At 44.5% G+C, this 19,815-nt stretch overlaps 1 protein-coding gene across 1 annotated transcript; it reads right to left on the bottom strand.

Moving 5' to 3' along the window:
- Nucleotides 1-1,166: 1,166 nt before the first annotated feature.
- Nucleotides 1,167-19,152, bottom strand: LETM2 (leucine zipper and EF-hand containing transmembrane protein 2). The gene is given in 12 exon segments (XM_060085975.1): nt 1,167-1,538; nt 2,160-2,257; nt 2,611-2,703; nt 5,176-5,252; nt 5,255-5,288; nt 8,274-8,393; nt 9,761-9,961; nt 10,605-10,688; nt 11,190-11,270; nt 16,029-16,172; nt 16,774-17,227; nt 19,106-19,152. Coding segments are annotated over 12 exon segments (1,485 nt in total). The 3' UTR covers nt 1,167-1,486.
- Between the last annotated feature and the right edge of the window lie 663 nt (nt 19,153-19,815).

The raw sequence follows: 19,815 nt of genomic DNA, 5'->3' as shown, positions 1-19,815 counted from the left end.
ACCTTACGAAGCCAATGCTGAGATGCCCAGAAGGCCGCACGGTCGGGATTCGTCATAGTCGAGGCACTGGCGTTCCTCGGCAGGACACGGCGAGGCAGAGAGGAGGTTTAGGAAGCATTTTAAAGTGCATTTCCTTGCTGCGAAATGCTGATGACATTCCTCATTTAGATGATCCCAGGTGGGGAGATTTGAGTTTTCCTTGGTTCCATTGACTCCCATGTAACTGCTTTCAATTTCACAGCAAGTAAAGGAATCCAATTTCATCACCCACAGCTGAAATGCCTCTCCCCTTCTAAGCACTCCCCAAGGGAAGAAGGCTGGTGGTCAGCTGCAGGGCGACCTATTTATTATGTTAAGTTTTTTCAGTATGGACAACACCGAAGACACCCAACGTAAATATCTGAACGTAATACTTGTTACTGGGTAACGTAGGGATTATATCAGACTCTAACAACCCCTGTGACTAACATAGTCTTGTTTGTGACAGACAAACAGACCAGAAAAACACACACCCAGCACAAACAAATGGTTAAGTCTTAAACCCTTAATTATGTTTCCTAGCAAATGGAGGCTAATGGAAGCCATATGTGCTGGAAGAGTGGCAGCCTCCCAGATCCCTGCAGCCGCTGCAGGCCCGAGAGGGGCTGTCTCAGAACAGCCAAGCAGCAGCCAAGTCTTTCTGATGGCCAGTCTGTTGAACTCCGCATTTGCTTCTCCAAGAAGCTTTTTCTTCTTTATATCCAGGAAGACTTAACTGGGGAGTTATATCCATTCTGTCTCAGAAGGTACTTTGTTTCCAGGGCACTGTTGCTACTGATGGGTCAGTCTGAAAGAGTTGGTCAGGCACTCTCACCATCACTGGCTTCGGAGGTTCCCAAGTTCTTACCCGGGTTACCAAGCCAGAGGAGATAAGAGGTATCTAAGGCACCAGGCTGATTCCATTATGCAAAAAATTTCCTCCCTTAGGGCCTCCCTGGTGGCGCAGTGGTTGAGAGTCCACCTACCGATGCAGGGGACACGGGTTCGTGCCCCGGTCTGGGAAGATCCCACATGCCGCGGAGTGGCTGGGCCCGTGAGCCATGGCCGCTGAGCCTGCGCGTCCGGAGCCTGTGCTCCGCAACGGGAGGCCACAGCGGTGAGAGGCCCACGTACCGCAAAAAAAAAAAAAAAAAATTCCTCCCTTAAAGGACACGAAGCTGTTCGAAAACAACATGGCTAGTGGGCCTTACACAAGGTCCAGTAGGATGACCTATTGCTACAGGGAAAATGGACTTTGCAATTATAGTTTTCCAAATGGTCTGAACTTGGTCTTGCTGCTGACATCATCTGAATGGTTACAAGGCCTCAAAAGACTGCCCCAAGGACTAAATGTCTGATCTTATATCTGAAACCAGACATAGGTAGTCTCTTGGCTGGGATGTCCTTTACGGATGCCATTGCTGAGGGCAGGAAGCCAGAGAGAGGGCGCTCCATCACCCATGAGTCCTTATGTTCCATTCGAACTAGTCTTGCTGTTCTGGGTTATCTTGTGATTCTGCCTGGAGTGTCGGGGTACAAAACATAAGGATTTCAGGGACCGGTCACAGTGAGAAAGGAGACATGCAAACAAGGCCTAAACATCTGGGAGTTCATTGGTTCTCTCCTTGGTCCTCAGGAGTCAGCAAAGCCACTCCACAACTCAACTCTCCCGTGACCCCCTACTGTTCACTGCAGCAGGCTTTCTGCCCTCGCCCCCAAATGGGGAAAGTGGATAGATAAGTAATTTCTTATTTACATGCACTTCTCCTAAGATTTAAATTGCTTTCCTGCTAGTATTTCCTGACATCTGAAGCCTGTGCGAAATACACAACATATGGGAACTATTTCCATCTGGCGCAACAGAAAATAAGAATCTGCCTATATTGTAATTAGCTTCTAGACTTAACATGTTTAGGTCTGATCCACGATTGCATTTGTTGATTTTTTTTTTCTTTCACTTTTGGGTCATGGAGTTTTTAAAAAAATATAGTGGTTATAAAGATGACTAAAGTTCAGCCTCCAGCTTCCTGTTTGGAAGACGGGGAGACAGGGTGCGGTGTTTTGCAACAGTTATAATTCTAGATTCTCACTGCCCTTAAAAGTAACTAGAGGGAAAGGGTTTTCTTTTTTTAGAAACTTACAGCTTCTTTAGCAGAAGTATGGATCCTTTACGTAATGAAATAGGCTTTGATGGTGTGAGTGATGAGGTAGCTGGCGGCAGCTGTATCAGTTCTTCATCCTTAAACAGCAGAGCTGAGAGTTGGGTTACTGACTTACAGCAAAAGGTATATTGGATCTACAGTCACCCTGCCATGGCTACCAGGGCTTGAAACAGCTACTTCACATCTGGCACTGGACTCAACAGGCAAAATCTGGAACCTAAATACATATAGCCAGATGTTGAACTTTCTTAGAAACAGATCAAGCAGTACCAAAAAAAAAAAAAATCCGTATTAAAGAACACCACTGTATTGAAATTGTTTCATTCAGGCGGTGAAAAATAGAGAACTTAACTTCTTGTTAGGCGGTGAAAAATAGAGAACTTAACTTCTTGTTATTTTCACTTAAGCAAATGGAAAGTAATTGTCTAACCTTAGTTCCCTTCACTTGAAGTAATAAACCCGCCATATTCTCTTTAGATTCAGAGGAAGTGGGTGATCCCACGGGAATATCCATCTTGGGAGCCTAGGGAGAGAAATGTTTTATATAAGCTAAGCCTTCTGTTCTTCCTGGAACTCAGAAGCACTTCTACGGTAGTCAGTACTTTCCAGCACAATTTGCTTTCCACTAAATCCCTGACTTCCTTTATGAGTAACATATGAAGTACATGTCCCTGAAATAGTAACTTAAGTACCATTTATCTTTTGAGTTTTGAGCACCCTAATTAGATTCTGATACTTAAAATCCTGTTATTAACAAGCTATTGATTTGCCAATTCTGATCCTGTTCTCACTCTCAAAAAAAAAAAAAAAAAAGTTGCCATTTCTCATTTACCCATCAGTTTCTAATAGCATTGATATAACTTAGTCGAAAGTGACATCTATCATTTTTGGTGTCTAATAATAAGTGATAAACTTGTCTGACTTATTCAAATGGTAGGTGCTGCCTAACAGATGCCCCTGCAACACCAGGAAAATGGAGGGAGGGAGTGGTATTTTAGAAGAGCTAGCTAATCTGTCTTCAACAATTACATTTATTAGATTTGAAAAGTATATCACTGCTCTTTGGAAGTAAGTAATTTCTTCATGTACTTTGGAGGGAAAAGGGCTACATATATCCAAAACTATAGTATATTCAGTTTGATGTCTCTCAGTTCTCTACTGAACCTAGTATGCTACTTGTTTTCATTTTGTATATATGGAGAATAGAAGTTTAGAAGCATGGATTTTAAAAAACAACAATGAAATGCCTAGGAGCTTGTCCTTAATTCTTAGGTCTTTATTAACCATTCCAGAAAGCAACATCTGGATTAAGAGTTTATGCCCCTTTAGAATAATTCTGAAACTCAAATTTAGCTCTAAGACATTTTGCTACTCCAAAATTTCTTTGCTACTGAAGGGCAGTCTAAAAATGACAAATAGGGGCTTCCCTGGTGGCGCAGTGGTTGAGAGTCCGCCTGCCGATGCAGGGTTCGTGCCCCGGTCCGGGAAGATCCCACATGCCGCGGAGCGGCTGGGCCCGTGAGCCATGGCCGCTGAGCCTGTGTGTCCAGAGCCTGTGCTCCGCAACGGGAGAGGCCACAACAGTGAGAGGCCCACGTACCGCAAAAAAAAATAATAATAATAAATTAATTAATTTTAAAAAGTAAAAATGACAAATAGCTGGTCTGTCTCAGAGAAAATGTTAAGAACCCAGCAGCCTATTAGAACATGGTTTATGTTCCAGAATTGCTCCTAGTCTCCCTAGAATCCTGGACAAAGCCCAAATCCAGATTAGTCTCTGGAAACATGGAAAGGGAAAGTAAGATGGTGTTTCCTGAAGTACATTATTATTATTTATTTTTTATTTCTTTGGCTGTCCTCCACAAGCTTTACTGAAGATTAGGATCCTTAAGTGTTAGTTTTATTCACGTATCACTTGAGCACATCCAAAGCATACTGAAATATGATTAGGCCCTACCTCTTCTAAGACCCTCATCTCACTTCCCTTTCAGAAGTCACATTTATGAATCAGGTCCAAAACTACTGAAGTACATTTTTCATGCTAGACATTGTATCATTTTTGTTGGCTTGCCCAAAGGGTCAATACCATAACTAAGATTTAAAATGATTGGTCCTCACTCCAAAGTACTTAGTTCAATCTGCTCAGTCACAAGTGCAGCATCTTCTATCATTGATGCATGTTCTGAGTCAGACATGAAGCCACAAAGCAGGGAAGTGAGAGGCCCTTTCTGATGGACCCAGAGCAAGATGCTCTAGTGATTGGGCCAGTCCTGGGTTCTTCAGTAAAACACCAGGAGAAAAAAAGGCTGCTGAGTTCAAGGCAATAAAAAAAAGATTAAGGAAAAGAGTTGAAGGAAGACAAAAAGAATTGTTTATATTCTAGATTGGCCATTCACTGCTTTAAAAGTAATAGAAATCTGGGAACCTCCCTGGTGGTCCAGTGGTTAAGACTCCCCCTTCCAGTGAAGGGGGCTGCAGGTTCAATCCCTGGTCGGGGAGCTAAGATCCCGCACACCTCGCAGCCAAAAAAACAAAACATAAAACAGAAACAATATTGTAACAAATTCAATAAAGACTTTAAAAATGGTCCACATCAAAAAAAAAACCTTAAAAAAATTAATAGGAATCTGGACAAATGAAATAGACATGAAAGAACAGGAACCATTCAGTCTCAAAGGAGAAAGAATGGTGGGAAAAAACAAAACAAAAAACCCTGCTAAACAGACTAGATACTTAAGGAGAAAGAATAAACTGGACTCCTAATAAGACTCCTAAATCAAATAAGGCTCCTAAAGATAGTAACAGCTACATAGCTAGAGGTGGTTTGAGTGATTTTCATTTTTTAAAGGAATTTTTAAAAAAGATTTTTAAAGCCACTTGGGCCAAATTCCAAGATACGCCAAAAGAAATGCCTACTCTGACTGTAACTGGAAATGGAGGTTTGCAGAGAGGCCCCAGTCATGGGGTCCGGATTCCCCATTGACCCAGGACTTACCTCCCCAGTGAGTGGTATCTCAATTGGCTTTGGCTTCACGTCTATCAGATAGAAGGTTCGGGACAGAAGCAGAAGGAAGGAGGGACATTCTCCTTCAGGTGGAGGTCCTGCCTCTGGAGAATGGGGGGAGGATGAAATGTGACAATCACAGGACGCGAGAGCTGGACCCACGGTCATCTACTCTTCCCTGGTTTTACCGCCCCCAGGAGCACGCTGAGTACTAAGGGCAGAACAGGAACAGGGACACGTCTCCTGGCTTCTGCACCAGGGCTTGGGCCTTGCAGCCTCTCACTCTCAGAGTCTGAGAGGGAGGTTCAGTTAAACTCTCAACCCAGTTGTGGATCAAAGTAGCTAAGTATCTTCTCCTCAGTATGAACTCGATAATGTGCAAGAATACATCAGCCTCATTCATAACCAAAGAAATTAACATTAGAATGAGACGTGAGTTTTCAAGTACCAAATAGCCAAACTTTAAATGTATGTATGTATATGTATGTGTATATACATAGATATAAGACATGCACGAGACAAAATTCAAAAGGTAGATAAAATCTAATCAATAAAAATAAGCCTGCCTTCTACCCTATTCTCTAGCTACCCTATTTCCCTCTCTGGAAGCAACCGCCGATACCAGTTCCTGATACAATATTCCAGAGATATTCTGTGCATATAAAATATTTATATGTTTATCTTTACACCAAGGGTGACGTATACACAGTGTTTTGTCCTTTGCTTTCTGAAATATCTTGGAAATTGATTCACACCAGATGATGTAGAGCTGCCTTCTTTTTAAACATCTGTAAAGGAATCCATTGTACAGAAATGCCATAATTTGATTATTCTACGGTTTTCCATCTTTTGCTATCATAAATGGTGCTGCAATAGATAACCTTGTAGATAATCATTTTGCACATGTGCAAGAATATAGGATAAATTCCTAGAAGTGAGATTTCTAGGGCAAAGTAAATGCATTTTTAAAATTTGAAAGCTATTGCCAAACCTCCATGGAGGACTTTACCAGAAATGCGTGAGTGCCTCTCTCCTCACATCCTCTCCAACACGGTGTGTCACCAGACTCTGACCTTTCCCAACGTAACAGGTGAATGTGGAATCTCATAGTTTTTTGTATGTTTGTTCGTTTGTTTTTGGCTGCACCATGTGGCTTGTGGGATCTTAGTTCCCAGACTAGGGATTAAACCCTGGCCCTCAGCAGTGAAAGTGTGGAGTCCTAACCACTGGACCACCAGGGAATTCCCAAATTGCATAGTTTTAATTTATCTTTTTCTGAAGTTAAGATGTTTCCTAGGTTTACCATTTTTAGCTTTTCCTTTCTGTGAAATGTCAGCCGTATCCTAGCATAGGATTTTTGGAATAACAATACAGAGTGCTGAATATTGTATGGTTGGATTAGTATTCTCACCCCCTTGAAGTGTATTGTAAGATGATACATCCTTTTAAGAAAGCAATTTCAGGGGCTTCCCTGGTGGCGCAGTGGTTGGGAGTCCGCCTGCCGATGCAGGGGACACGGGTTTGTGCCCCGGTCCGGGAGGATCCCATATGCCGCCGCAGAGCGGCTGGGCCCGTGAGCGGAGCTTGCGCGTCCGGAGCCTGTGCTCCAAAACGGGAGAGGCCGCAACAGTGGGAGGCCCGCGTACCGCAAAAAAAAAAAAAAAAAAAAGAAAGCAATTTGACAGTATGAAGTCACTTAATACTCTATGTTCAGGAAACAAATGATGTTTAAATACCCCTTGATAACATGCCCACCTTCCAACCAGAGCAGGCCCGACATGGAAGAGGAAATAGCTACCTGACGGGGTTCAAAGTCAACAGTACCTCCTATTCTGAGATAATTTGTGTACACTCCATAGCACTTTGTACAATTACAGGAATGAGGATTGTAACAGGAGTTACTCCTTTGTTGTAAAGCATGGACACTCAGTTAAAATCTGTTATTTGAGGGAGAGTATGTTATCTGAGGGGAAATCTGTTACAAAGCTAACACTTGACCCTGGTTTGGGGCACAAACTGGGAAAGCAACCCCAGCTGAGCGACCGGCAAGGTGGCTCCAGATGGATTCACACGGATGACAGGCCTTCTATCAGAGCTTTTGCCCAGGCCCTTATAATACCCAGAGGAAGTACAATTTGAAGGTGGTCCCAAGATTTCCAGTCCCTCGTGTACCCACACCTTCTCCCAGTTATTCAATTAAATGCTAATCTAGGTGCTGCCATGAAGGGATTTTGCAGATATAATTCAAGTCCCAAGTCAGTTGACCTTAAAATAGGAAGATTACCCTGGTAGGTCTTGCCTAATCACGTGAGACCTTAAATCTGCTGCTAGACGTCATGTGAGAAGTTCACGCAGGTGGAGGGGCCTCCGGGGCTGAGAGTAGCCTGGGGTTGGGAGCCAGTGAGGAAATAGGGACCTCACTCCACAGCTGCAAGGAACTAAATTCAGCCAACAAACTCAATGAGCTTGGAAGTGGAGTCTCCCACACAGCCTCCAGAAAGGAAAACAGCCTGCACTTCTGACCTGCGGAACCGTGAGCCTGTAATGGGTGCTGCTTAGAGCCCCTACATTTGTGGTGGTGTGTTAGCAGCAAAAGAGAACTCTTTAATAGGGTACCTACCGCGTCTCTGTCAAAAATAAATCCAGGGCTTCGCTGGTGGCACAGTGGTTAAGAATCCGCCTGCCAATGCAGGGGACACGGGTTCGAGCCCTGGTCCGGGAAGATCCCACATGCCGCGGAGCAACTAAGCCCGTGCACCACAACTGCTGAGCCTGTGCTCTAGAGCCCGCGAGCCGCAACTACTGAGCCCACAAGTGCCACAAGTACTGAAGCCCGCGCGCCTAGAGCCCGTGCCCCGCAACAAGAGAAGCCACCGCAATGAGAAGCCCGTGCACTACAACGAAGACCCAACGCAGTCAAAAATTAATTAATTAATTAAAAATAAATAAGTCCAGCTTCTTCAGCTGCCAACGGCTCAACTAAACAAGGCAAATTAGGTAAGAGAGCAAAGCAGAAATCAAAAAACGAGGTCTGCAGATGGCAGGGGAGAGAGTTCCGGGGCAGAGGGTCCAGTAAAGCTGCTACTTGCCTCTGTGAGCTGCTGCTTCAGCTGCTCCTCAGTGAGACCCAGTGACCGCATCCCCCGGGCCCTGCAGGCCGCTTGCAGCTCTGACACGCTCAGAGCACTCGCCCCTTCCTTGGCAGTTACCTGAAACAAATGTAAGGAACTGTATTGGATCCTTTGGTTCCAATTTTACCTAATTCCAACAAATCAGGGGAAATGCAGAATCTGCCACTTTCCCACATTGTCCCCCGCGCTGACTGCTGCAAAGGCCAGGCACTTAATAAAGCAAGGTGACCTCGGGAGGTGCAGCGGGTTGACATGAAGGGAATCCTGCCAACAGGTATTAATAATATCAGAGAAGTTGACAGAACTCCTCAACTGCCTGCCCCCAAGGTAATTCTTTCCCCCCTTGCGTTGCCTTTCGCCTGGTTGTGACGGCTCTACTACACTTCCCTTTCGCGGCAGCTTTAAGACTCATAGAAAAATATTCCACTTGAAAAGCTGTCAATGTACCATTTGTTGCACGTCCGGGTGGTGGTCCTCCCCTAACCCCAGGAACGGCCCCAACTCCCCGGTCTGCAAAACTCCCTCAGTAAACAACTTAACACAGTTTCTGCTTGGTATGACCCCAAACTGTGGTACTTCTGGGACCGGCATTGTTTATTCCAAAGTTCTAAAAGCAACCACTAAACATCTAAATGGAGCCGCTGGGATCCTGCCTTCTCAGTTCTGGGAGTTCTGTTCCCTCAGGCAGAATGCTTTTAAAGCAGCTGATTCAGATTCAAGAAACATTCTTCCCACTCTTTAAGGACTCTAATTAGTAGCTATAGTCCAAATGGTGCCCTTTTCTTCCAGAAGATGTCTGAGGTCCTGCCTTCCCTCCCTGCGTTATTCTTTGCCACCCCTTCTTACCAGGCGGGCTCACCCAGCTGCGTGGGGAGAAGCAGAGGGGAGGTACAGGGGGTCGAGCGCTGTCCTTGGCAGTGGAATCTACTGTTCTCAGGGATCTACTGGGTTGCTGTTCCTTCCCAGCAGGCCCTAACTGCTTTAGATTAGTCCCAGCTAAGACATCCAAACTACTAACTGCTTACAAGGGCCTTCTAAAGAATACGACAGTTGTCAGTGGTTGTTTAAACCAGTGGTCCCCAACCTCTTTGGCACCAGGGACCGGTTTCGTGGAAGACGACTTGTCCACGGAGACGGGGGTGGCCGGGTGAGGAGGAGGATGGTTCAGATGATAATGAGAGCGATGGGGGGTGGGGGGCGGCAGATGCAGCTTGGCTCTCTCACCCGCCGCTCACCTCCTGCTGTGCGGCCCCAGTTCCTAACAAGCCACAGGCCAGTTCTGGTCCGTGGCCCGGGGCTTGGGGACCCCCTGGTTTAAACCACTCATTCTGCCGGAACCAGCCCCTGAGCAGACCTAACAGAAGACACTGCACTTTGCCACAAAGCCACCCTAAGACAGTCCCCAAGGCCTGGCTAATTCCCTACAGCTGTAGTTCAGCTCTTACTTCATCATCTGCTTTTATAGACTTCAGCTTCATCAGGAGCTGGAAGCGGAGCAGATTGTTGGTTCCAAAGGACTGCAGTTCCAGCAGTTTGCAAAGGGCCACCAGCTGAGATCGATCGAGGTGCTCCAGGGTCAGCTCATCCTCAAAGAGTTTGGAAAAGCAAACTATCTCCTTTGTGCTGGGCTTGTGGCCTGTCTGGACCTAGGTAGTGGGACGAAGGGGCTGATTAAAACGTGCTTCCGGGCTTCCCTGGTGGCACAGTGGTTGAGAGTCCGCCTGCCGATGCAGGGGACATGGGTTCGTGCCCCGGTCCGGGAAGATCCCACATGCCGCGGAGCGGCTGGGCCCGTGAGCCATGGCCGCTGAGCCTGCGCATCCGGAGCCTGTGCTCCACAACGGGAGAGGCCACAACAGTGAGAGGCCCGCATACCGCACACAAAAAAACAAACAAACCAAAAAAAGTTCTTCCTACTTAACTGAATCTTCCCTGTAGACTATTTGAAAGACGCCAAAGCATTTATGGATTGTGTCTTCTGTCTGGAAGTGGAAGTGGGCCCTGTGTTACAAAGAGGAGTTAAAAAAAAAAAATCTGTCGGAAGTCAGCCTAAATCAACTGAAAACTTAGGAACAGTTCAGAACTTTGAGTCTCATTCTACTGTTCTTTCCAAGAAGTTATCAACATCTTCAACACATTGATGGCTTTAAGATAGGTTTTTCTGCAAGCTCCCATAAATGTTTGCAATATTATATCTCTGTAACTTAGATATTTGCAAATTCACAGATTATAAACAAGTTGGAAGCTCCATGATGATATGTTGTCTGCTTTTATATAAAAGACTGACACCTGTTTGATGTAGGATGAGAACTGGGTGGAGGCATCCCCCAGCTGCACCCTGTTCCTCCTTGCCATTTCTGCAGTCGTTTCTTTCTTTCTTTTTTTTTTTTTTTTCTTTTTGCGGTATGCGGGCCTCTCACTGTTGTGGCCTCTCCCGTTGCGGAGCACAGGCTCCGGATGCGCAGGCCCAGCGGCCATGGCTCACGGGCCCAGCCGCTCCGCGGCATATGGGATCCTCCCAGACCGGGGCACGAACCCGTATCCCCTGCATCGGCAGGCGGAATCCCAACCACTGCGCCACCAGGGAGGCCCTCTTTTTTTTTTTTTAATGTATTTAATTTATGGCTGTGTTGGGTCTTCGTTTCTGTGCGAGGGCTTTCTCTAGTTGTGGCAAGCGGGGGCCACTCTTCATCGCGGTGCGCAGGCCTCTCACTATCGCGGCCTCCGTTGTTGCGGAGCACAGGCTCCAGATGCGCAGGCTCAGTAATTGTGGCTCACGGGCCCAGTTGCTCCATGGCATGTGGGATCTTCCCAGACCAGGGCTCGAACCCGTGTCCCCTGCATTGGCAGGCGTATTCTCAACCACTGCGCCACCAGGAAAGCCCCTGCAATCGTTTCTTGAAGGAATTTTGCTAGTTCCAACTTTGCAGCCATTTTCTTTTTCTGTTTTTCTTCCTTCATAATAGAAGAGGAAAAGTTAATCAAAGTTAATTCTTCGTGATTACAACTTGGTAGATAAAGATGAGAGAAAAATAACTGTGGCTTTGTTGTCGGTCATCCCTATTTCACGTATGAATATTATTTTCAGACCTAACTGAAGGCGCTTTGTGATAACCAGAGCAAATTAAAAAGTAGCCTTGGCTTCCCTGGTGGCGCAGGGTTTGAGAGTCCATCTGCCGATGCAGGGGACACGGGTTCGTGCCCCGGTCTGGGAAGATCCCACATGCCGCGGAGCAGCTGGGCCCGTGAGCCATGGCCACTGAGCCTGTGCGTCCGGAGCCTGTGCTCTGTAACGGGAGAGGCCACAACAGTGAGAGGCCCGCGTACGCGCCCCCCCAAAAAAAGTAGCCTTGATTTGCAGCTTGTTTCCTTAATCTTACCTTTTATTTTTCATTGATACAATGATCATAAATATTTGATAGATCCAAAATGTCCCCTCAATGGAAGCTTTTGTCACTATTTAGAATAGATACATACTGTCTCTTAACCTGGTGCAAGCCATCTAGGCCGTTGGTCAAGTCAACCCCTAGTGTGAGTGGCCCCAGATTTTGCTTGGGCCACAAACTAAAGAAAACTAGGAAATTAACTCTAAGCTAAAGTAGCTTACGGGTTAAGAAGAAAACAGAAAGAATCAGTTATAAGACAATGAGTGAAGTGCTATAACAGATATGAACAAAGCACTATATAAAAGAGAATGTATACTCTTAAGACACTGTGTTGACCAGTATTTCTAAATCCTCATTCATTATCACAGATGCAGTGTGGTAGTATTTTCAAAATAACCATGATCAGGGTGGGTAGAGAGGAACAGGAATGTGTGTGTGTGTGTGTGTGTGTGTGTGTGTGTGTGTGTGTGTGTGTGTGTGTGTGTGTGTGTGTGTAGTATATATATATACACACACACATATATATATATATATACATTTCCCCCTTAAGTTGCCCACGAGATTCTAATAACCAGCCAATCACAGCAATCATTGATTTTTTAAGAAGGATCTTAAAAGAATCAGCCCCCCAAAATTACACAGTGGCAATACCATCATTAAAACCCATTTAGCCATCCACTTCATTCATCTGTATCCATCCATCCATTTATTTATTGAGCATCCACTGTGTGCTAGGTGCTGGGATAAAATGAGCAAAAACAAATAAGAATCCCTTCCTTCATAGAACTTGTAGTCTAATGGGAGAGACAACCATTTCTGACTAATGATAATCCAGTAATTCCACAAATTAATGTGAAAGCATATGAGATAAGTACCATGAAAGAGAAGCGCATGATCCTGTGACCTGGTGTGAGTGGAAAGCTAGCACACTCACGCTCCCTCTCGTGCTCCCCTTCTGTTCATGGAACAAAGCAAAGAAGACAGTATTTTCTAAAACTGTGGCCATGATGTGTATATACATATGTCTGGGGAATGAGTAGTGCTGAGGAAAGAGGAATATTTAGATAAATCACTTCTTCATTCCCCCCATCTTCCTGCATTCACTAATGCCTTCCTTGGAATCCTATGGTATTAATTCTAGATCCTGTTTACTTTAAATGTAAATAAACTAAACCACTGCCAGGCAGTTAAATATTGCAATTTGATTCTACCCCTTAAATCTGTCTCAAATCTATCTTTTTTTTTTTTTTTTTTTTGTGGTACGCGGGCCTCTCACTGTTGTGGCCTCTCCCGTTGTGGAGCACAGGCTCCGGATGCGCAGGCTCAGCGGCCATGGCTCACGGGCCCAGCTGCTCCGCGGCATGTGCGATCTTCCCGGACCAGGGCACGAACCCATATCCCCTGCATCGGCAGGCGGACTCTCAACCACTGCGCCACCAGGGAAGCCCTATCTTCTTTTTTTTTTTTTTTTTTTTTTTTTGCGGTATGTGGGCCTCCCACTGCTGTGGCCTCTCCCGTTGCGGAGCACAGGCTCCGGATGCGCAGGCCCAGCGGCCATAGCTCATGGGCCCAGCCGCTCCGCGGCATGTGGGATCTTCCCGGACCAGGGCATGAACCCGTGTCCCCTGCTTCGGCAGGCGGACTCTCAACCAGTGCGCCACCAGGGAAGCCCTATTTTTTTAAAGAAATTTTATTTTATTTATTATTATTATTATTATATTATATTAATTTATTTATTTCCTTTGGCTGCGCCTGGTCTTCGCTGCAGCACTCGGGATCTTCGTTGCAGCATGCATGTGGGACCTAGTTCCCTGACCAGGGATAGAACTCAGGCCCCCTGCATTGGGAGAGCTGAGTCTTACCCACTAGACCACCAGGGAAGTCCGTCAAATCTATCTTCAAGTTTTTACTCCTGATGCAACTTTCATAATTCCGGCTTTTTCATCTCTCTCTTGTGCTGCTGCAAAAACATTCCAGCTGATTTTCCTCACTTGGCTCTGCCCTCTTTAATCCCTCCTGCCAGCAACTTGTTTTTCTAAAATACAGCTCTAATCATGGTTGATTAGATTATTTAGATTGATGTAAAATAGAGATTACTGTTTTTCTCACCCCCTGCTTACATACACCTTCCATTACTCACCACTGTCAAAGTCTAAATTCCTTAGGGTGGTAGATGCTTTCCAACCTGACCCCAACACATCCCGTTTGTCTCATTTTCTCCCATCCATCCCCTTGTACTCCCTGCTCCAACCACAAAGAATCAGTCAGTGGTCTCCGATTGGCATACTCTTTTACACTGTTAAGCCATCTTAAGTGCTATTCCTTCTATCCAGAGTGCCTTTCAAACAGTGTGGTAAAATTCTACTACTCTTGAAGTCTCAGGTCCACGGTCACCTCTTCCGTGAAACATTTCCTGGTCTGCTTTAAAAGTTGCCCTCTTTGTCCTCTGCTAGTGTTGTGTCCACGCCTTCGTCCGTCTGTCTGGGAGAGTGGCACAGATGGAGAGGATGCAGGGGCTGCCTCGGTTGTCCAGCCCTTCACCTTCACAGTGACCATCAAAGAAGGACACCCTCTTCCCAGGGACTACTCACAAGTACTAAATGGTCTGTTTGGCTGAATAAATCATGCCTACTGTTCAACTAGTCCCTGCAGTAACAGGTGATTTTTGTTTATTTTTTAATGGTAAAAAGTTAAAATTGAGTGGAGAAGGGATAGTTTTTTTCAGCAAGTGATGCTAGAAAAACTGGATATCCACAGGCCAAAAAAAAAAAAAAAAAGATCTTGACACTCATGTTACACCTGTCACCAAAATTAACTCAAAACTATAAAACTCCTAGAAGAAAACACAGGAGAAAATATAGGTGACCTTGGGTTTGGCAGTGAGTTTTTAGATACAACACCAAAAGCATGATCCAAGAAAGAAAAAAATTGATAAGTTGTACTTCATTAAAATTAAAAAGATTTGCTCTGAAAAAGACACAATTAAGACTGGGAGAAAATATGTGCAAAACACATATCTGATAAAGAACTTGTACCCAAAATATACTAAGAACCCTTAAAACTCAACAAAAAGAAAACATCCCGATTAAAAAGTGGGCAAAAGATTTGGACAGACACCTCCCCAAAGAAGATACACAGATGGCAAATAAGCATGTGAAAGGATGCTCAATGTCATGTATTATTAGAGAATTGCAAATTAAAATAACAGTGAGATACCACTACACACCAATTAGAATAGCTAATAGTCAAAGCACCAACAGCACTAAATGCTGATGAAGCCACAGGAACTTTCATTGCTTGCTGGTGGGAATGCAAAATGGTACAGCTACTTTAGAAGACAGTTTGTTTCTCTTGAAACTAAACATAGCCTTACCATACAATCCAACAATTTGCTTTCCTAGGTATTTACCCAGATGAATTGAAAGCCTGTGTCCACACGAAAACCTGCACATGAGTATTTACAACAGCTTTATTGATAATTGCCAAAAACTGGAAGCAACTAAGATGTCTTTCAAATAGATGAATGGATAAATGGTGGTACATCCGTACAATGGAATATTATGCAGTGCTACAAAGAAATGAGCCAGGAAAAGACATGGAGGAACTTTAAATGCACCTTCTAAGTGAAAGAGGCAGTCTGAGAAAGTTACACACTGTATGATTCCAACCACATGACATTTTGGAAAAAGCAGAACTATAGAGTAAAAAGATTAGTGATTGCCCCGGGTTAGGGGAAGAGGGAAGAGGGACTAAAAGGTGGAGCACAGGGGATTTTTAGGGCAGGGAAACTATTCTGTATGAGACTGTGAGAGCGGATACATGACATTATTTTTTTTTTTTTTCTTTTTTTTTTTGCTGTATGCGGGCCTCTCACTGTTGTGGCCTCTCCCGTTGCGGAGCACAGGCTCCGGATGCGCAGGCCCAGTGGCCATGGCTCACGGGCCCAGCCGCTCCGCGGCATATGGGATCCTCCCAGACCGGGGCACGAACCCGTATCCCCTGCATCGGCAGGCGGACTCTTAACCACTGCGCCACCAGGGAGGCCCGACATTATTTTTTTTTTCAAAACCCATCGAACTCTACAACACAAAGAGTGGACCCTAATGTAAAATATGAGATTTAATTAATACTGATGTATAGATATTGGTCCTTCGATTGTACCAAGTGTACCACACGAATGCAAGATGCTAATAATGGGGGAAATAACAGGGGGAGGGAGGTATCTGGGGACCCTCTGTACTTTCTGCTCAATTTTTCTGTAAAACTAAAAACTGCTCTAAAAAACAAAATCTATTAATTTTTTTAAAAAGTTTAAAATCCTACGTACCTTTTTGGATTCACTTTCAAATGTTGATGGCAACATCTCTGGGAAGAGTTTCAGAAACGCTGGCGATAAGAATTCCATGAAGGGGACAGTGATGAACACCATAAACGGAACCAGGCGGAATAAATCAGCACACGTTCTCAACAGCTAAAGAATCAAATGCATATGCAAATAGTCATTATTTTAGGACACGCCAAAAACAAAAACAAAAGCCTGCCTTGGTTCTTAGAGTGTTAAACAACCCAAGACCCATTTTCTGCAGCTGTTTATAAAATGGAAAGGCCGGATCTTCCTCTGTACCATAGCTCTGAAGTATATTTATGGGATATCTTCAATGAAACCTATGACAATCAAAACATGTTATTGGTGCCTCTGAGCTTTCATCTAAGTTAGGGGTCTGTACTTTAATAACATGGTATCTGTTAAAATTGCTTTTTCAAATGCACATACTTAATATATTAACAGCAGTGTCTACTCCAGATGCACAGATCAAACTTGAAGCCTCTCAACACTTTGGAGAAATTAGAAAACAATTATAACCATTCCATGGACAAATATACACAAATTTTAAGAACCCTGCCTAAAGTTGTACAGCAAGTCAGTTGCAGACACGTAAGAAATTCTGGTTCTCACCATGAGTTACTATTCCTACTCTGGGATTTTTAAGATGAACTTGAACTTAAAAGTTGGTTCCAAATACTTCATTTTAACTTTCTATTTTCTTTCGCAAATATGACTCTTGCCCTACCCTTCATCTCTCTCGTCTGGGCAGCACCTGTCCGTGCAACAGCCTCCAAACCATTCTGGCAGCCACTTTGGTGTCAATCCAAAGCAAATAGAATCCACTGTGATAATATTTAAGTTCATCCATAATTATTTGCCTATAAGATCACTCTTCTTCCTTAATCTTCACTCCAATTTCTTCTGTTGGCTGAGGGCTTGGCACCTGTAGCTTCTTCGCGGTTTGCTCCAGCTGAGGTTTACCCGGGACCTCCTGCAGCCAGCAAGCAGATGTGTGCAGCTTTTGTATTACTCTAGTCCTTAAGTGAAGTACTTTATGGCCTGTCTGAGTAGGATAGGAGTACTTCTTGCTGTCACAGTTCTTCATATATGTTTTATTTAAATGGGAATCTGGTAAGTGAAGAAATGCAAATGATGGGGAGTGATAAGAGCTGGTGGGATGGACACAGTGGCTAGGGAATCTGGAAAAAAGAGCAACATCCTCTGAGTGGAGCACATACTATTACACGACCAAAAATGAAAGAAATAGATATTTTATCTGGTAAAGATAGAACCATCGTTTTAAGCCCACATGTTAAAAGTAGATTATGTGGGCTTCCCTGGTGGCGCAGTGGTTGAGAGTCCGCCTGCCGATGCAGGGGACACGGGTTTGTGCCCCGATCCCGGAAGATCCCACATGCCGCGGAGCGGCTGGGCCCGCGAGCCATGGCCGCGGAGCCTGTGCGTCCGGAGCCTGTGCTCCGCAACGGGAGAGGCCACAGCAGTGAGAGGCCCGCGTACAGCAAAAAAAAAAAAAAAAAAAAAAAGTAGATTATGTTCGTGAATGAATGAAATATAACTGTTTAGCCCAGTCGAAGGACAGTATGCTTTATGGGTGAATGATATACTCTAAGAGAAATATTAATAAGTTAATTCCTAAGAATAATTGCCGTATTATGAGTTAGAAACGCTGTGACTATTGATTTAAAAAGCAAACATTCTTTTACCCCGGGTTATGTTTGAAAGTTTTGTCTCTATTATCATAAAACGGGTGGAACATCTGTGTCTTTAGCTACTCTACTGATGATAGGAATATTGGTTGAACGAGACATTTCATGGTCCCTGTGGGGATAAACCAATCACACAATACTGCTTTGTCTATGCAGTGCCCAGGGACTCCTTCAAATGAGAGGGACTTACTACTGAAATGCCCTTTACCTAAGATTCCTAAAGAATGTTAGGAATAAGAGGTAGAATTGGGCTCCGCATACAGATGAACCGGTTTGCGGGGCAGAAATAGAGACACAGATGTAGAGAACAAACGTGTGGACACCAAGGGGGGAAAGTGGCGGGGGATGGTGGTGGTGGTGGTGGGATGAATTGGGAGATTGGGATTGACATATATACACTAATATGTATAAAATTGATAACTAATAAGAACCTGCTGTATAAAAAAAAATAAAATTCAAAACAAAAAGGAATTGGGCTCCCCAGCCAGGGATCTCTACAATCTAGTTTCGTGACAACTCACAATCTTCAGCTAAACTGACACATCAGATTGTTTGAAAGTAAAAATAAGACCCAATTCAGTACTTTAAAGACACATCAGGGCTTCCCTGGTGGCGCAGTGGTTAAGAGTCCGCCTGCCGATGCAGGGGATACGGGTTCGTGCCCCGGTCAGGGAGGATCCCGCGTGCCGCGGAGCGGCTGGTCCTGTGAGCCGTGACTGCTGAGCCTGCGCGTCCGGAGCCTGTGCTCCGCAACGGGAGAAGCCGCAACAGTGAGAGGCCCGCGTACCGTTAAAAATAATAAATAAATAAATAAATAAATAAGACCCATCTAGGCAAAGACAACTTCTGGCAAAGAGACTTCTTTGGGCAAAGAGATGGCTTTTTCCATTCTTTCAGACTATTTTTGAAGCATGCCAAGTATAGCACTTTTTGAATGGCCAAAAGGGAAAATGTACAACATATCTGGCACACAGTAAGTTCTCAGTGAATATTCTTTGGAACAAATAAGTGATAACAGACCTTACTGGGGCAGGTATATGCCCTAGGATTGGCTTGTTTACCAGCCGTTTTACTCCTTTTTACATCTAAGGGCCTCATTACAGAGGTGCCATTACATCTTGTATCTTACCTGTTCCCACACTTCTACAAAATTACTCAGCCTGAGTTCTAAAGCATATAGAAAATCTGGGGTAAGTTTAAATACATTAAAATGTCAGCTTCCTAAAAACCAACAAAATTAAAACCAACAAAGCTTTAACTGTGTACTAAGCCTATCCTTTTACATGTATCTTTTCCAACTAGAAGAATAAAGTTTATATAAATATTGGGGGGTGGAATTCCAAGGCTTGCCTTGCTCGGGCAATAGCTAAGACTGTTTTATAACTGTAGAAGGCCATATTTGTGTTTGTCTCAACAAGTCAACATAGGGACCTAGACAGAAGGAGTAAGTAAACAATTCAGTACTTTAAAGACACATCAGGGCTTCCCTGGTGGTGCAGTGGTTAAGAATCCGCCTGCCGGGCCTCCCTGGTGGCGCAGTGGTTAAGAGTCCGCCTGCCGATGCAGGGGATACGGGTTCGAGCCCTGGTCCGGGAAGATCCCACATGCCGCAGAACAGCTAAGACCGTGCACCACAACTACTGAGCCCGCGTGCCACATCTACTGAAGCCCGCGCGCCTAGAGCCCATGCTCCGCAACAAGAGAAGCCACTGCAATGAGAAGCCCGCACACTGCAACAAAGAGTAGCCCCGGCTCGCGGCAACCATAGAAAGCCACCAGGCAGCAAGGAAGACCCAATGCAGCCACAGGAAAAAGAAAAAAATCAATTATACAGATATCAGGATTTAAGTGTTTTTAACTATTGCAAGGGTAGAAATTTTGCATATTCTATTCAAGGTGTAAAATTTCCTTCAAGTGCATTTCCAACAATCACGAATAATATTTTCTTAGCCCTGGATTTGAGAATGGTTATTTGAGACCCCAACAAGTAGAAATGATCTCGAATACCATGATGGTCATGATGGTGATATGGTCTTTAAAGACATTTTGATTTCTGGTCA

Source organism: Mesoplodon densirostris, chromosome 20 (genome assembly GCF_025265405.1).
Source record: "Mesoplodon densirostris isolate mMesDen1 chromosome 20, mMesDen1 primary haplotype, whole genome shotgun sequence".
Taxonomy (NCBI): domain Eukaryota; kingdom Metazoa; phylum Chordata; class Mammalia; order Artiodactyla; family Ziphiidae; genus Mesoplodon; species Mesoplodon densirostris.
The sequence above is the reverse complement of the archived record's forward strand: the minus strand, read 5'-3'. Positions and strand labels throughout refer to the sequence as shown.